At 37.8% G+C, this 17,822-nt stretch overlaps 1 protein-coding gene across 1 annotated transcript in view; it reads right to left on the minus strand.

Moving 5' to 3' along the window:
- Positions 1 to 974: 974 nt before the first annotated feature.
- DNAJC12 (DnaJ heat shock protein family (Hsp40) member C12) overlaps positions 975 to 17,822 on the minus strand; it is a 33,835-nt gene continuing 16,987 nt past the window's right edge. The window contains exons 3-5 of the mRNA XM_082408656.1: positions 13,474 to 13,613; positions 6,727 to 6,931; positions 975 to 1,502 (exon numbers count right to left, since the gene is read on the minus strand). Coding sequence (XP_082264782.1) covers positions 1,408 to 1,502; positions 6,727 to 6,931; positions 13,474 to 13,613 — 440 coding nt within the window. The 3' untranslated portion in view covers positions 975 to 1,407. The remainder of the gene's footprint in view (positions 1,503 to 6,726; positions 6,932 to 13,473; positions 13,614 to 17,822) is intronic.

A 17,822-nucleotide genomic window follows, 5' to 3' on the forward strand; every position in this document is an offset into this window, starting at 1 on the left:
CTGAGCCTGTGCTCTAGAGCCCATGAGCCACAACGACTGAGCCCGCGAGCCACAACTACTGAAGCCCACGTGCCTAGAGCCCGTGCTCTGCAACAAGAGAGGCCACCACAATGAGAAGCCTGCGCACCACAACAAAGAGTAGCCCCCGCTCACCGCAACTAAAGAAAGCCCGCGCACAGCAACAAAGACCCAACACAGCCAAAAATAAAAAATAAATTAATTAATTATTTTTTTTAAAAAAAGCACATTTTAAACCACAAAGTTAGGAAGGCCATAATTTTGCTTTTTAAAGAAACTTCCTGGGACTTCCCTGGTGGTGCCGTGGTTGAGAATCCGCCTGCCAGTGCAGGGGACACGGGTTCGAGCCCTGGTCCGGGAAGATCCCACATGCCGTGGAGCAACTAAGCCGCCCGTGCGCCACAACTACTGAAACCTGTGCGCCTAGAGCCCGTGCTCTGCAACAAGAGAAGCCACCGCAATGAGAAGCCTGCGCACCACAACAAAGAGTAGCCCATGCTCGACGCAACTAGAGAAAGCCCACGCACAGCAGCTAAGACCCAACGCAGCCAATAAATAAATAAATTTATTTAAAAAAAAAAAACTTCCTATATTTTTATATTTTTCATTTTGCTATAGACCGATGAAAACTCTGTTTTGACTAAGGAACCTCTGCTCTAAAATCATTTTTCTTCTTAATTTTTCATTCACTTGTTTCCAAACAAAAAATAACCATAGACTACACATGACAAACCTAGTAATTCCAACCTAAAAAGGATATGTTACCTAACAGGCCCATTTTCATAGTTAGAACATAGTTTATAAGTTTATCCCCTGCTATATAATAAAAGAAATCTTGTAAAAACATTTTCTCAAATGAATAATAACCTTTTAAATTTATAATTATTAAGCTTGAAGTAGAAATACTTATTCAAATTATTTTTAAAATACAGTTGAATTATAAATTCATTATGAAGTTTGGGAAAATTATTTATTTCATTCAATGGAGTTTAGACAAGTAATTTCACATTTCATTTTAAATCCAGCGTCAGAAAACATTTCTTGTACATCTAGCACTCATAAGGATCATGGTATATCAATGAAATATTTAAATATAGAGATCGATTTTTAATGGATTTCGATAAATAACATTAACAGGAAAAAACGCACATAATACAATCTACTCTGGATCTAAGAGCCGTAATTTACTTAAATATTGGAAGAAACTAGTCTAAAAATTTTCCTGTTTAGAAAACATATTGAGAGAACAGGATCAAGGATGGAGGAATGAATTGGTACTCAGCAATTCACAAACATGACATTTTTAAGATTTGAACAAAGACTGTATGTTGGCAGCACAGGGAATGATCTCTCTCTCTCCCCCTCTCCCCCCTATGAAGCAGGGACATTTCATATTTCATAGTTTCTGAATTTCCTCAGGAGTTCTGAAGGAGCATCCCCAGACCAGCGGAAACGAAGGTGCCAACAGTTCACATCTGAAAAACCTGTAGAAGAGAGAAGAGAATATTTTAACATCAGAGGTAGGAAAAGTCAAGCTTATTTATAATAGTAATACAGCTTGTTGATTCGATTTCATTGCAATAAGTGAAATGTAAGGGTAAGTCTTTGGTGTGAATTATTAATATCTTACAGAAATGGATAACCAGACTTTTGAATCCTTATGAACAGGAATTGGTTTATATGGATTAGAGGGCCTTACGTCTTTAAATGCTTATTAATAAAAGGATATTTATAGATACTTCCAGTGGTGGGAATTTTGACAATTCATCTGCAAGCAAATTGGAAACTACTTTCAAACAGCTGTCAAAAGTAAAAGGTCAATGGAAAGGATCCCTGGAAATACAAATAATTTATTCCACAGTAGTAAGATTTTTTCTTTTTATTCTAATAAACAACTTTGTTGAAAACTAGAGAAAAGGTCATTTTCAGTCTCTACTGGAGGAAGTGTAAACTGGCAAAACTCTTCTAGCAGGCAATTTGGCAATATTTATCAAACTCATTAAAATGTATAAACCTTTAAGCTAATAATTCTACTTCTAGAAATTTATCCTAATGAAATAATCATGATGTGCTCAAGGGCTTAACTCTAAGGATGTTTATTATGATACCATTTGTAAATGTTTAAAAAATCAAGAAACAGTCTAAATCTTCAGTAATAGAAAATTGGTTAAAAGGCTTTGATATAGTCATTAACAATGTTTTAATATTTATCATCATAGAAAAATGTTCATAACATATTGTTAAGTAACTGGTAGTTAGGAAACAGTTTAGACAACATGATCTCATTCATAAATTCATATTTACATGGGTATTTATATAAAATTGTTTAAGTCTATAAGGAATTACCCCTAAATGTTAACAGTAACTATTCCTGAAGAGTTGGAATAGATATGATTTTCATTTTTTATACTGTTTTTTTGTTTATCTGTATTTTCTTATTTTTCTGCGATGAACAAGTATGCCTTGTATCATTTTTTACTTTTATAATATTGCTAATGAAAAAGCAGGTTACAGAATAATATATTAAATATGCCTCCATTGATATTTAAAATATTATCTAAATATCTAGTAGGAAAAATATACACAGAATAGTTGACAGTGATTATCCCAGGAAAATAGGATCTGCACTTTCTTTAGAATTATCAGAGAAAAAAATCTAAAGAATTGCCATTTGGGGAAAAAGCAAAAAGGAAATTGTTTCTGACAACCTGTAATTGAAACACGCACACAAAATATGTACAGTAATATCCTTTTCATTTTAGGTATACTAACATATCTTAAAATATACCAAAATAACAATAATAAATATTTCCCTAAGTGGTAAGACTACAAGTTATTGTATTTTCTTCCTTTTGCTGACCATATTTTCTCACATTTCTACACTAAATACCTGTTATTTCTGTAGTTTGAAAAGATGTTTTCCAGTTTGGGTCCCCCTAGAAGTAGACCCCGGACAAGAACTTGAATGCAAGTGGCTAATTGGGGAGGTGATCCCAGGAGACCCTGGTAGGGAAAGGAACCAAGTCTATAAAGACCCCTCAGAGTTATTCCACTTGAAAGGTGAAGGCGCTGGGGAATTTAGCCTCCCACTCCCATTCATTATCAACTGATGGCTACACCCACAGCGTGTTTACTCTCTGGTACCTAACTGCCCGCTCACTGCTGCCAAGCCGGACCCACTGCCAGAGAAAGCCCTCTGGTGGGAGCCGTAGGGTTGGCAATGCCCAGAGGATATGTTAGCACATCAACAGCATCTGCTACATATTTTTTTTACTCCAGGATGTTTGATTCTAGAATTGTATTCATCAGAAGGCACATTTATTGCATATTTAAATGAAAAGAAAGTAAAAGTAAGATTATCTCGCACATGGGTTTTCAGATGCCGTGCTCCTTATTTTCCTGGTTGCAGTGAAGAATCAGAAAATCATGGGGACTATTTGATAGAAGCTCATCACAGAAGAGGCATCAAAAGGCAAACTTCAAAGTAAATATCAAGCACTGCTTGAGGAAATTAACAAAAATGCTGAAAAGTTATGTGGGAAGCCACTCAGGGCTTGGTAAAGCTGACATGAATAATATTTCTTAAATGCTGATGTTATAAAAATTTACACTGCAGTCAAATGAAATTATAGATAATCAGGCAACTGTGCTTCGGCATATGAAACCCCAACTTTAAGGCACTACTCAGAACAGCCAATAATCTCTTCAACAGCATTAAGAAAATACTGGTAAATGCAGCCTTCAGCAAAATTGCATAATTCTTATTCTCCAACAACAGCTTTCAAAACAGTGATCCTCCCTCCTCTCACCCCCTCTGCTTCATTCCTCAACCACAGGAAGAGAATACATTTCACAATGTGAGGGTATCAAAACTGGCATCACAATTTGTTCTGAGTAAATTACAATATATCTACACTGTGGAATATTTATCAGCTGTTCATTCTAATGAGTTCATTCTAAATATAAGGGTCTAAGGAGGAGTCCCACAGCAATAAAAGCTAACATTAAAAAAGCAATGGCCATGTACCAGGTCTAAATATTTTACATATGTTATTTACTTCTCAAAAAGACCTTACCAAAAAAAAAGAAAAAAAAAAAAAGGCTTCCCTGGTGGCGCAGTGGTTAAGAATCTGCCTGCCAATGCAGGGCACACGGGTTCGATCCCTGGTCCGGGAAGAGCCCACATGCCACCAAGCAACTAATCCCGTGCGCCACAGCTACTGAGCCTGCGCTCTGGAGCCCGTGGAAGCCCGCACACCACAACTACTGAAGCCAGCACCCCTAGAGGCCGTGCTCTGCAACAAGAGAATCCACCGCAATGAGAAGCCCGCGCACCGCAACCAGAGAAAGCCTACGCGAGCAGCAACGAAGATCCAGCGCAGCCACAAAAAAAAAAAAAAATACCTTACAAGGTAGAGGTAGACACAAACATTTTAACCATTATATAGAGATAAGAAAATGCAAATACAGAGAGGTTATCTCACTTGCCCAAGGTCACACAACTCATCAGTGGGAAAAGCTAGGCTCTGGTTCCAGAGTCTGTGCTCTTAGCTACTGTATAACAGAGAGGAATGTGCACAGTATAACCCCATTCTTTATTTGTAAAGCCCTCACAAACGAACATATGCTTATACATATGCTTAGCATAGACAAACAAAGGCTATGGAAGGAGACACACCTGGGCATCTGCATTGGTTACTTCAGGAAGTAGAAGCAGAGAAGGATGAGACTAGGGTAGACACTAAATTGTTGTCTATATGTGATTCTTTGGATTTTTAATGATAAGCTCATATTAGTTTGGGGTTTTTAAATATCTAAATAACTATTTTTAAAAAGAAAGAAAATTTTATAGAATCTTTATGAAAGGGATTTAAGTGGGGCCTCAGTGTGAGAATCTGACGTGATCAACCCCCTCAACTCTGGTGAACTCAGAATAGGTCTGAATCTGAAACATAAAGTCACAGGGAGGCCCCAGGGGTTCCGGAAGCCCAGATCTGAACATTCCAAGGCTAAATGGAGAAACATTCACGTGTTTGTCTGTGGATGCCTGTGGGTGGGTGTTTGTATGTGTATGTTTGCCTAAAACACTGTCTTTAGGACATTCTAGCTTCTGCTTTGATTGGTTTGTTATATTATAACCACTGCCAGTTATGCGGCTGATGCAGTCAACTGCAGACTCTATGAAAGGATCTCTTGGGTAACCAGCAGAGGCACCTGAATGAAGCTCTAAGAATCTTTATTCCCAACAAGTAGGGAGCATGTAAAAGTTCTCCCCAAAGAGAGTTTTGAAGTGACTATCTCTAGAAAGACTATAGTTCACCACAAACTATCGAATTATCTTTTTTGTAAGAAGTGTTCGAGAACATTCAGGAACCTTTTACTTAAAGACTAAATTCTAGTGGGGTGTTGTATCACAACCATGAGAATCAAGAATTTGGAGGACAGTTAAAGTGTGTGTACATAACACACCTGTACAAGATAAATACAGTGGGATGGCCAGATAGACAAAGAAATGATAACAATTATCCAGGGCCTGCTGTAGGCAAATCACTGTGCTAAGCATTTTGCATGGATCGTCTCATTTAATCCTCATGGTAACTTTATGGGAAGGTACCATTCTGATCTCTATTTTGTAGATGAGAAAACTGAAGTGTAGAGAAGTTAAGTAACTTTTACCAAGTAATACAGATAATAAATGGTAGAGCTACGATGTGAACCCAGGTAGTATAGCTGGGGAGCCAAGAGTTTAACCTCTGTAATACCCTGCTTCAGTGGATATATACATGGGTCAGATGTCTATAAAGCTACTTACAGATAAGTTATCTTCTCAGGATAGTGCAATGCCTTAGAATGCAGACTCTGCAACCAAACTGCCTCAGTTCAGACCCCTTCCCTGCCACATACAAGCTGGATAACCTTGAGAAAATGATTCAACCTCTCTAGGCTTCAGTTTTCTCATCTATACAATGAGAATAATATTGGTACCAACCTGGGCTTCCCTGCTGGCACAGTGGTTGGGAGTCCGCCTGCCAATGCAGGGGACATGGGTTTGATCCCTGACCCGGGAAGATCCCACATGCCACGGAGCAACTGGGCCTGTGCGCTGTGGCTACTGAGCCTGCGCTCTAGAGCCCGCAAGCCACAACTACTGAGGCCCTCGCGCCTGGAGCCCATGCTCCGCAACAAGAGAGGCCACCGCAATGAGGGGCCCGCTCACCGCAACGAAGAGTGGCCCCTGCTGGCCACAACCGGAGAGGGCCTGCGCACAGCAACAAAGACCCAACACAGCCAAAAATAAAAACAAATAAATAAATAAATTTATAATATTGATATCAACCTCACAAACTTATAATGAGGATTAAATAAATTAATATATGTAAAATTAATATTAAACAAGATAATAGATGTAAAGTAATATATGTAAAGAACTACACATAGTAAATTCCCAACACATGTTAGATAGTACTGTTTTATTAAAGCAGATGACGATCCCAGAAATGTCTCAAGTTTTCCCTTGCAAGGAATGTATTAAGGAATATATCTTCTAGTTTCTGTATCAATGCTAGGTAAGTATCTTTTAAGGTGCTAAACCAACCCTTATATTTGGCACTACTATGTAGCTGGAAAGGTTGAGAATAAATACAATATAAAACGAGCCTTTTAATTTCACACCTTCTCTGTTCTGCAAAGCTACATGACATGACTTACCTGGAGAATCTGGATTTTGTGAGGAGAATGACTTCTCCATGGATTTGGATTCTTTTTGCTCCATTTTCTCTGTGGTTGGACCGAACTCCTCATTCTTTATCTCTTTTTGCTCATTCCGTTCCTCATTTTCAATTTTGTCGGTATGAGTCTGGTCAGATTCTTCCAACATCAGATCTTTTTTACCTCTGACAGCCCAGTGCATTGACTACATTAATTGAAAGCAGATGTATAATATAAAATCAATATTATATAGTTTCTATATTTAAAGGTCAATATGTGGTAACACCTAACCTACTATTATAGTGCTGATTAATAAAATGTTAGACTTGACTATTAGCCAGATATTAATCAATTAATTCAGATGTTAATCAATCCTCACTGATTTGGAAAACTAATGATATAAGGAGAAATCTATATCCTGGTAGAAAGCAAAGGGACCAGCATCAGAGAGATTCAAAGAATGAGACGTTTTCTTAGAAAATTAGGCATAAAATTACCATATGACCCAGCAATTCAATTCCTAGACACAAAAGAATTGAAAACAAGTGTTCAAAGAAAAACTTAAACACAAGTGTTCATAGCAGCACTAGTCACAAGAGCCAAAAGGTGGAAACAATCCAAATGTCCATCAATTCATGAATGAATAAACAAAAACGTGGCATATTCATACAATGGAATATTATTTGGCCATAAAAAAGGAGAAAAGTACTACAAAGTGGATAAACCTTGAAAACATTATGCTTAGTAAAAGAAGCCAGACATAAAAAGCACATATTGTATAATTCCAGAATAGACAAATCCATACAGATAGAAAGCAGATTAGTGATTACCAGAAGCTGGAGAGAGGGGAATAGGGAGTGATTGCTAACAGGTACAGGGTTTCCTTTTGGGATGATGAAAAAGTTCTGGAACTAGATAGTGATGATGGGTAAAAAACACTGGGAATGTACTTAATGCCACTGAAATGTACACTTTAAAATGGTTAAAATGGAAAGTTTTATGTGTATTTTACTATCAAAAAACAGACAACTGGGCTGGGTACCTTGAGCCATGCCAGAGATTAAACCTACTACTGTTGTAACTACTATCCCCACTCTACTATTGTGACCTTCCATCCAGCCATGATCAATGAACAGTTGGCAAATATTAGAATTCTGGGTTATACATCTTCTCTTTAAGAAAACTCATGGCACAAAGCAGAAAGTCAATCAATATTTACTGTGAAATATTTGTCCTAATTTTAAGTGGATTCACTTAAAGTCCAGTTATCATCAAAATAATGAGAACTTTCTAAATATCTTTCCATTTTTTTAATGATAATATGAATGTGTATGTGTATACTGTATGGAAGGTTTCTGGAAGGAAACACAAGAAACTGCGATGGTGGCTTTCTGAGAGAGGGGAGTAGAACTAGAGTCTGGAATGAGGATGGACTCACTTTTTATTACATATCCTATTGTACTATTTTGATTTTTTTAAACAAAAGTGTTGTTTTATTATATTTTTTTAATTTACAGTTTTAAAAAATCCGGGACCATAAATCAAGTGTTGGGCATTGCCCACTAACTTCTGGTAAAGCTCTTATATTTTTAGACAAACACAAGATCCAAAAGCACTTGAAAACTCTCCCCAGAAACCTGACATCCTAGAACTGCGTCCAATATACTTGGGTGGTGGTCCTTTGCCAAGTAACTTAACGGTGTAATTTTTCCAGCCTAGCTCTGGCTTCTGAAGGTAGTGTCAGGAGCGAGGAAAAAATGAAAAATGGATCTTCAAAATGGAGCAAAAGCACAAGGCAATTACTTTTCCCCATACATCCTTTTGTACCTTTTTCACGTGTGTCCTGTATACGTATTTCCTTTGTCTTTTTTTTTTTTTTTTTTGGCCCCACTGTGCGGCTTGCAGAATCTTAGTTCCCCGACCAGGGATTGAACCTGGGCCACGACAGTGAAAGCACCACTCCTAACCACTGGACCATCAGGAAACTCCCTGTGTTTCCTATTAAAATGTTTAAAATTGGATGGATGGGTAGATAAATGAAAAGACGAATAGATGAATACAGAGTAAGAAAAAGTGAGAGTTTGCTGTGTCAAGAATATTTCAAGTAGAATAATTAGCCCTGACATCAACCAAAATAATAAACATAACTGTTTCTTGAAACTTCATCTGGGTATTGTGGGATGCTATTTCTGAAGCACTGCTGAACAGTGACATACTACCTCTGTTACTCAGAAACCCAAGAAAAACCCATAAGCCACATATTTGGGCAAGTTTAAAACCCAGAATGTATTATTCTCCTAATATCCAGGATATTCTCTTCCTGTGCTGCAAAAAAAAACAGAATAAAAGCAAAGCAAAGAAACCAAACCAAATAAAAAATTGATTTTTCTAAAGTCCAAGGCTTAGCGAATAAGCTCAGAAGTTGTGACATTTAAAAACTGTGCCACAAAAAAAAAAAAAAAACTGTGCCACAAACCATGGCAGGGGCCACTGCCTCTGCTACACACGTGCCCCATGTTGCAAGGGGCATCAGGCTTTTCATCTTTAGCGCACTGAGGTCTGAACTATCTCAAAATACTGCGGTTGCCAACTTCTCCGAAGAGCACCACTTTATTTGCTAGTTTAAACAAATCAGTGTAGGCAGGCGGTGGCCCATTACGTGTGTACTTGGCCAAGTTCGCTACGTGGGGCGGAGGGGGGTGGGAAGTGGGGGGGCAGCGGGGAAGGGGCAGAGATAATTAGCATCTTAAAGAGCTTAGATTTCTTACCACCACAATTTCTTACCACCTGTCTCAGGAGTATTAACACTGGCCACACAGGCAGGAGCCAGGAGAAGCACCTCACCAAGAAGAAAGGGAAAGTACAAAGGGGTAAAATGCCTTCTTGGAATCTTTTAAATAAATCTGTTCATCATCGTTTTTTAAGAGAATTGGGAAATGTTAATGACATGGTGTTTATAAATAATAGCCAATATGATCACAAATAGCATGATCTCAACTAAATTAAAAGGTAGAAAGATATATTCAAATATAGGTATATAAATATATAGGTAGATACATATACATAAAATATATAGACTGGAGGGCAATATAGCCTGTACACAGCCTAAAACCTTAAGTATATTCAAGCCTTCTGCCCTAATCCAACCTGAGAACTCACTTCTTCCCGCATTCAACCTATCTCTCCCCAACTGCAAAGGAGCGTCATCCTGAATCTTCTTCCCCGAAAAAAGACCCCATAAAACAGTTACTGCCACCATTCAGTGTAACCGGCTCTCACACTAACAAATGAAGGGCAGAAAACACTGGAAGGAAATGCACCAAAATACTAATGGGGTTATCTTTGCATGGCAGCATTGTGAAGTTATTTTTTCTTTTCTTTTTTCTTTCTTTTTATTTTTTGGTGTGTTCTAAATTTTCTATGACAAGATTATATATATGTACAACTAGAGTTTAAAAATTAGATTGAGTATGGTTGCCAAAATATATCAGTATAAGGAGGGAGCTTCTCGGTGCCAGTAATATGTGTGTTGGGGTGAAGGGTGGTTACAGAGTATACACTTCACAGTCATTTGCTAAATTGTAAATGCAGGTAAGCATTTTTTTCTGTAGGTTTTATATCAAAATAAAAATGTTAATTTTAAAAAGAGGCAATGGCCTCAGCTGGCGTAAAATATAATCTGGTTTTGGTTTGGTTTGTTGTTTTGTTTGCTTGGTTTCTTGGGTTTTTTGCATGTGAGCGGAATAGAGGAGGCTGGCCAGTGGCTTCGTTTGTGGAGGGGGAAAGATATTGAGAAAGTTAGTGAAAAACTGAGAGGAAGAAATTCAAGAATTCAGGACCCAGAGAGCTGAAAACGTTAGATGTATGTATCACAGGTCAGCTAGGTGGCCTGTATACAATGTATCAACTCTTGCCTCAGTACTTTTTTTCTCTTGGAATAAAAATGCCTACAGTCGGCCTTAGATGGGTGGTGAGGGTTAATGACTGACCTATAGTAAATACTTTGAAAGCATTTGTAGCAATTGATACAGCATGGGACATTTTTAATGCCTTATGAGAATTTTTTCTCAGAATTTTATTTTGACTGCAACCATTTTCCCACAACCATCCTAAAGCCATATATTTTGGAGCCAGAGGGAGAGCCATTCATACCCTGGATCCCTTGGGGTAAAGCCATTTAGCAAGACAACGATGATTTCTCTAAGATTCTTTGAGCTGGAAAGGTGTCTGTTTTCAAGTTATTCCAAGATCCCAAAGGCCACAGTTACTGAAGTCCTCACTTCATAGTCCCTTTTTTTAAACCAACATCACATATCTAGACTTAAATTTCCAGCATATTCACTGACCTGAATGAATTCTTAAAATATTTTTACAAATTAGACTATCAGGAGGAACTTATAAAATGGAAAAGAAAACTTAATAGCTAGTGAAGTGACAGGGACTTGGTGTGAGGAAAAAAAAATACCAGTTAGAGTTTCATCACTCTTGGATGATAGAAATGTGTCCACCCTGAAGCTATGGTTCATTTGAGGAGTTCTCCCAAGGAGATTCCTGTAATATGAACCTGTGTGACGCTGCAAAAGTGCATTGTGATTTGTCCTGCACTTTTAGGGCAAGCGAACATGCAGATGTGTTTTAGATAAACGTCACCTAAAATTTCACCTATAATCCTAAATTATAACCATTTTATTGTCAGAATGACAAATGTAATATACCTAATCCAAACACCCTAATGGTGATGTTTATCTACAAAAGGATGGTGATCTAATAGGTGATGAACAATACTAGGTATGACAATTGTTATTAATTTCTCTAGAGTAGTGAGTGTGAAAGGATGGACAAATGAAATGCACACACACAAAAAACAACAACTAAAATGTTTTAGAGAGAGGTGAGGTTTTCACATGCAGAAGTCTCTGTGAGGATTAGAACAGAAAGGAATGAAAGGAAGTTACAGAAAGTCTATCGAATGAGGTACAAAACACATGAAACTTGGTATAGTGGTTTCAAAGTTCACTGAGGAATAGAACAAAAGTAAGTCAGAAACGACAAGGTTGAGCCCAAAGAAGACTGTGCAAGGAAAAATATCACTGCTGATTTAAAGTAGAAGGATATGCATCTCATCATTTTTGTACCACTAATAAAAATAAATCCTGAACCAAATGCTAGCCCAGCATAATATTTCAACTTTGCTGACAAGACTAATGATGCAGCCAGTAAGATCTGATATGTAATTATTGTAAGACCTCAAAGAGTTCATAGTTAAGCTAAATTCTAAGCAGAAATGATGTGTTTGGAGACAGAATGTTAGTATTTAATGGAAAGACATCTGCAATATAAATTAGAGCAGGGACTTGGAGAAGAGTTTTTGAAAAATCCACAGCTAACTTGATATTAGCAGTTAAAGTTAAGTAATAGAGTTCAGTGGATCATCAAGAAAAATGAACTATAAATCAAAAGGCATTAAAATAACAAGGGTCACTAATTCAGTAGCAGTTACAGTGTGTAACACTCAAGAGACTAGAAATATAGTTATGTAGAGGTGGCAGAACAATGTTTATTTAGTCAGGGTTAACAAGGAATTTTGGATTTATACAATGCAAAAGAAAAACTTATTTTTGTGTATGTGAAGCTGTCACTATTTTTTTAGAGATTCTCTCTAGTTATTTTGTGTATATAGTCAACAATCTTATGGTTAGTCCTTCATAAATACTGAACCCACCTTAAACCATATGAATATACACTGCATTCCAAAATGAGATGAAGAAAACAGTTTACATGTTATGTAGAGTGGCTTTAACTACATACTTTGAGAGTTTTTCATTGTTCTTCCCCATTACTTCAAAGACCCTCCCTCATTGTTACAGGTCTTTTATCAGTGACAAAACAATTTGCTCAAGTCTCCTTAAAAATAAAAACTATCAAGAAGGAATCTAAATGTAACCTTGACGAGCTGTAATTCAAGAGATGTGAATCACTTTATACACTAATTCTAATATGTCCCTGAAGACTTCCTTATATGGTAACTTATGCATTCTAAGTCTCATGTTACTGAAAAATGTCCCTGTAAAAAAAAGAGCCAGATAATAAATCATGTCTAAGAATGTAAAAACCTTTAAAATTACATTTTCTCTACAATCTACAAAGGTCCATGGAAGAACAAAATAAATACATAACACAGTAATTACAGAGATTATTTTGTATTTAGTCTTTTTAATGGCATGAAGGAAAATAACACAATGGTTTAAAAAGTCTCTCTGCATCTATCCAACAATTCTTTCACCAGAATTAATAACAGGAATAATTTACAAATAATTTACATCTTTCTTTGATTAATTAGGTCCTGTTTTTTATTGAATTTATTAAACCTTGAGAAGAGAACAGGCTCATATGAACTAAAAAGATGGAGAATATGAATTTGCAATGGTTCAAGATTCGGCAGTATTATATGAGCAACTTGAGAAGCACAGTTATCAGAATGTATAAAACAGTAAATGATAACGGGGAGTATATACATATACTGAATCAAACAGCCAAAGAGACTGACAAATGTAGTCAGAGGCTCTTCTGGCCCTGATGTACTGACTTTCCCGTCACAGGATTTTGTGGACACTGTTATATCTAGATACTACCAGCCTCTTGGTCTTCTCTCTCCTCTTGTCTGCTGACTCTTTAAGCTACTATGTGAGTCTAATCCAGGGGCAGCCTGAGCTTCATAAATTCACTTAATCCCAGAGAGAAACCTACCGTTTTCACCGCATCACTCAAAGCTTCCCACTGCTGGAATGGCATCGATATCTGGCTCCTTCGCCAGTGGTCATAGCGGGCTCGACTTGCTTCATTAGTCAAAATCTCCTTTGCCTTCTGCAGTTTCTGAAAAGTCTCCACTAGAAAACAAATTAAAAAATGAGCACTACTTTCCCGGAGGAGTTATTTTTAAACTCCCATACAATCAAACTGATCTCACTGAAATATGTCTCTGTTATTTACCAGCTGTGTAACCTTGGGCCAGTTCAATTCATCAAGCTTTAGTGTCCTCATATGTAAAGTGCATCATAAGGACAAGTGAGATTTTGTATGTAATGTACCTGGCTCACTGTTTATCCACTCCCTTTACTGAGCTCCAGTGATGTGCCAGGTGCTCTCCCAGGTGCTGATGACACAGATGTGAACAACAGACATAATCTACCTCACGGGATAGACATTTATAAACATTGGAAAAATTACAATCTTGTCTACTAAGAAGAAAACTACCTTTTCTAGTGGTAGTGTGATAGAGGGTAATGAGCAGGTTAGAGGAACAGTGTAAATGAAGACTCTAAGCCAAAAAAAAAAAAAAAAGCATGTTTATTTAGAGGAAGTAGAGGATGCTAATTTGGCAGGAAGACATGGGTCAGGGGAAGAACAATGGGGGGTAGGCCTGTAGAGTAGACAAGGGCCCGGTCACCCAGGACCTTAGAGGTTATGCTAAGGATTCTGGTCTGTTTTTTCTTGCAAGAGCAATGGGAAGCTACTGGGAGGTTATAAACACAGGAAATAACATGGTAGGTGGTTGATAAATGGTAGCTTTGTCACTGATCTATTTGACCAGATGGCATATAATAGAAACTTTTCAAGACCTGTTGGAAACACTTCCAATATGTCTTCTGCTCCTCAGTGAAGTTAAAACTTTCTATAGAGCAGGATACAAGACCAATATACAAAAATCTATTGTGTTTCTATACATTAGCAATGAACAATCTGAAAATGAAATTAAGGAAACAATTCCATTTACAATAGCATCAAAAAAATAAAATACGTGAGGAGTGTTAATGAAAGTTCACTGAAAACTATAAAACATTGTTGAAAGAAATTAAATATCTAAATAAATGGAAAGACATCCATGTTCATGGATCAGAAGATCTAATATTGCTAAGATGGTAATATTTCCCAAACTGATCTACAGATTCAACACAGTCTCTATCAAAATCCCAGCTGCCTTTTTTTTTGCAGAAATTGACAATCCATATGCAAATACAAGGGACCCAGAATAGTCAAAACAATCTTGAAAAATAAGAACAAAAGTGGAAGAACTCACACTTCCCAATCTAAAACTTTCTACAAAACTATAGTAAGGAAAACAGTGTGGTGGTATTGCCATAAGGACAAATGTAAACAAATGGGATATTGAGAGTCCAGAAATAAACCCCCACATTTACAGTCAATTGGTTTTTTTACAATTCTACCAAGACAATTCGATTGGGAAAGAACAGTCTTTTCTACAAATAGGCTGGGACAACTGGATATCCACATGCAAAAGAATGAAGTTGGGGCTTCCCTGGTGACGCAGTGGTTACGAATCCGCCTGCCAATGCAGGGGATACAGGTTCGATCCCTAGTCCAGGAAGATCCCACATGCTGCGGAGCAACTAAGCCCATGCGCCACAACTACTGAAGCCCACGTGCCTAGAGCCCATGCTCCACAACAGGAGAAGCCACTGCAATGAGAAGCCCACGCACTGCTACGAAGAGTAGCCCCTGCTCGCTGCAACTAAAGAAAGCCCACATGCAGCAACGAAGACCCAACACAGCCAAAAATAAAAATAAATAAATTTTTTTTAAATGAAGCTGAATCCCATATACAAATATTAACTCAAAACGGTCAAAATGTAAGAGCTAAAGTTATAAGAAAAAAATATAGAAGTAAATCTTTGTGACTTTGGATTAGGCAATGGCTCCTTAGATATAATGCCAAAATCGCAAGCACAGCAGCAAAAGAAAAAATGAAAAATTGTACTTCATCAAAACTGAAATGTTTGTGCTTCAAAGAACACCATCAAGAAAGTGAAAAGACAAGACATAGACTGGGAGAAAATATTTGCAAATCATAGATCTGATGAAGGAGTTGTATCTAAAATGTATAAAAAACTCTTACAACTTAATAAAAAGACCAATACCTTCATTTAAAAATTAGCAAGGGACTTGAATAGACATTTCTCCAAAGATATACAAATGGCCAATAAGCACATGGGAAGCTACTCAACATCATTAGTCACTGGGGAAGTACAAATCAGAACCACAGTGAGATACCACTGCACACCTACCAGAATGATTTTTTAAAAAAAGATAGATAATAACAAGTGTTGGTGAGGATGTGGAGAAATTGGAAGCCTCATACAGGTGGGATTGTAAAACAATGTTCCTGCTTTGAACTACAGTTTGGTAGTTCCTCAAAATGTTAAACATAGAATTACCATCTGACCCAAGAATTTCAACCCTAAGTATATACTCAAGAGAACTGAAAACATATGTCCACACATATAAAAAACTTGTATATGAATGCCCATAGCAGCTTTATTCATACTAGCTAAAAAGTGGAAACAACTCAAATGTCTGTCAACCAATAGGTGGATAAACAAAATGTGGTATATGCTACAACATGGATGAACCTTGAAAACATTATGCTAAATGAAAGAAGATAGTCACAAAAGGCCACTTACTGTGTGATGCCATTTATATGAAATAGTCAGAATAGACAAATCTATACAGTAATTAGATTCGTGATTGCCAGGGGCTGGGCAGGGGGGAATGGGAAGTGATTGCTAATGAATATAGAGTTTCTTTCGTGTTCACAACAATTTTATGAGGTGGATATTATTAGTATTATTCACATTTTACATAGTCTAAGGCTGAAGGAGGTTCGTATAACTTGCCCCAAGTCCCTAAGCTACAAGTGATGGAGCCACAATTCAAACCCAAGCCTGCCAGGCTCCCCAACTGGGAAGGCTACACTTGACTGCCTTCCTGCCCCTTCCATTTTCCTGCAATACATATTACCCTCTAATCTCCACTTTCTCCTTCATCTCCAGGGATAATAAAAATCTTCCTTATTCATCACTAAGATCCAGGTTGTACCCTTGAGAAACTCAGAGTCTAGTAAGGAAGCAGACATATAAGCAAATCATTTCAATACAGTGTGATAAAGAGAAATATAGAAGCAAGACTCGTTCTGCATGGGGAGTCAGGACATACTGTACTAGTTTTCTAAACACTTGGAGTCATCCTTGACTCTTCTCTTTCTCTCACATTTCATTTCTAATTCATTAGCAAATCCTGTTGGCTCTACTTTAAAATGTATCCAAGATCTGACCTCTTGTCCCTGCCTCCACTGCCATCCCTCTGGTCCAAGCCACCATCCTCTCTTGGCTGGATTATTATACTAGCTTCTCAACTGATCTCCCTGCCTTTGCCTCAGTCTATGTTCTACACAGCAGTCAGAGTGATCTTTTTAAAAATAATTCACATAGGGAATTCCCTGGCACTCCAGTGGTTAGGACTCTACTTTCACTGCGGGGGGTGCGGGTTCAATCCCTGGTCAGGGAACTAAGATCACACAAGCTGATCCCACAAGCCGCACAGCCCAAAAAAGAAAAAAAAAAAAAAGTCACATAATGTCACTCCTCTGCTCAAAATTACTTCCATTTCCAATTACTTTTCATTTCTCTTAGAATTAAACTGAAAATTCTTACCATGGCTACTAAGTCTGACATGCTCTGCCTGCCTTCTGCCCCTCTCTTCCTTCTCTGACCTCATTTTTAAAAAATATTTATTTATTTTTTTATTTTTGGCTGTGTCGGGTCTTAGTTGGGGCATGCAGGATCTTTCATTGCAGCGCATGGGCTCAGTAGTTGTGGCACTCAGTCTCTCTAGTTGTGGCGCACGGGCTCAGTGGTTGTGGCACTTGGGCTTAGTTGCCCCACAGCATGTGGGATCTTAGTTCCCCAGCCAGGGATCTAACCCACGTCCCCTGCATTGGAAGGCAGATTCTTAACCACTGGACCACCAGGAAAGTCCCCTCCTATTCCTCCTATTTTCCCCATCTCCCTTGCTACAGCCATAGTAGCTTCCCTGATGTTCCCTGAGTACACCAAGCACACTCCAGCCCCAGGACTTGGCACTTGCTGTCCTTTCTACCAATAACACTTTCACCCCAAGCACTCACATGACTTACTTCCTCCAGATGTCAGCTCAGATGTTGTCTTGTCGATGGAGTTTTCTCTGACCATGCTACATAAAATAACTGCCCACTCCATCAGTCCCATTCCTTTATCTTCCTT

This window comes from Balaenoptera borealis, assembly GCF_965194805.1.
Source record: "Balaenoptera borealis genome assembly, chromosome: 10".
NCBI lineage: Eukaryota > Metazoa > Chordata > Mammalia > Artiodactyla > Balaenopteridae > Balaenoptera > Balaenoptera borealis.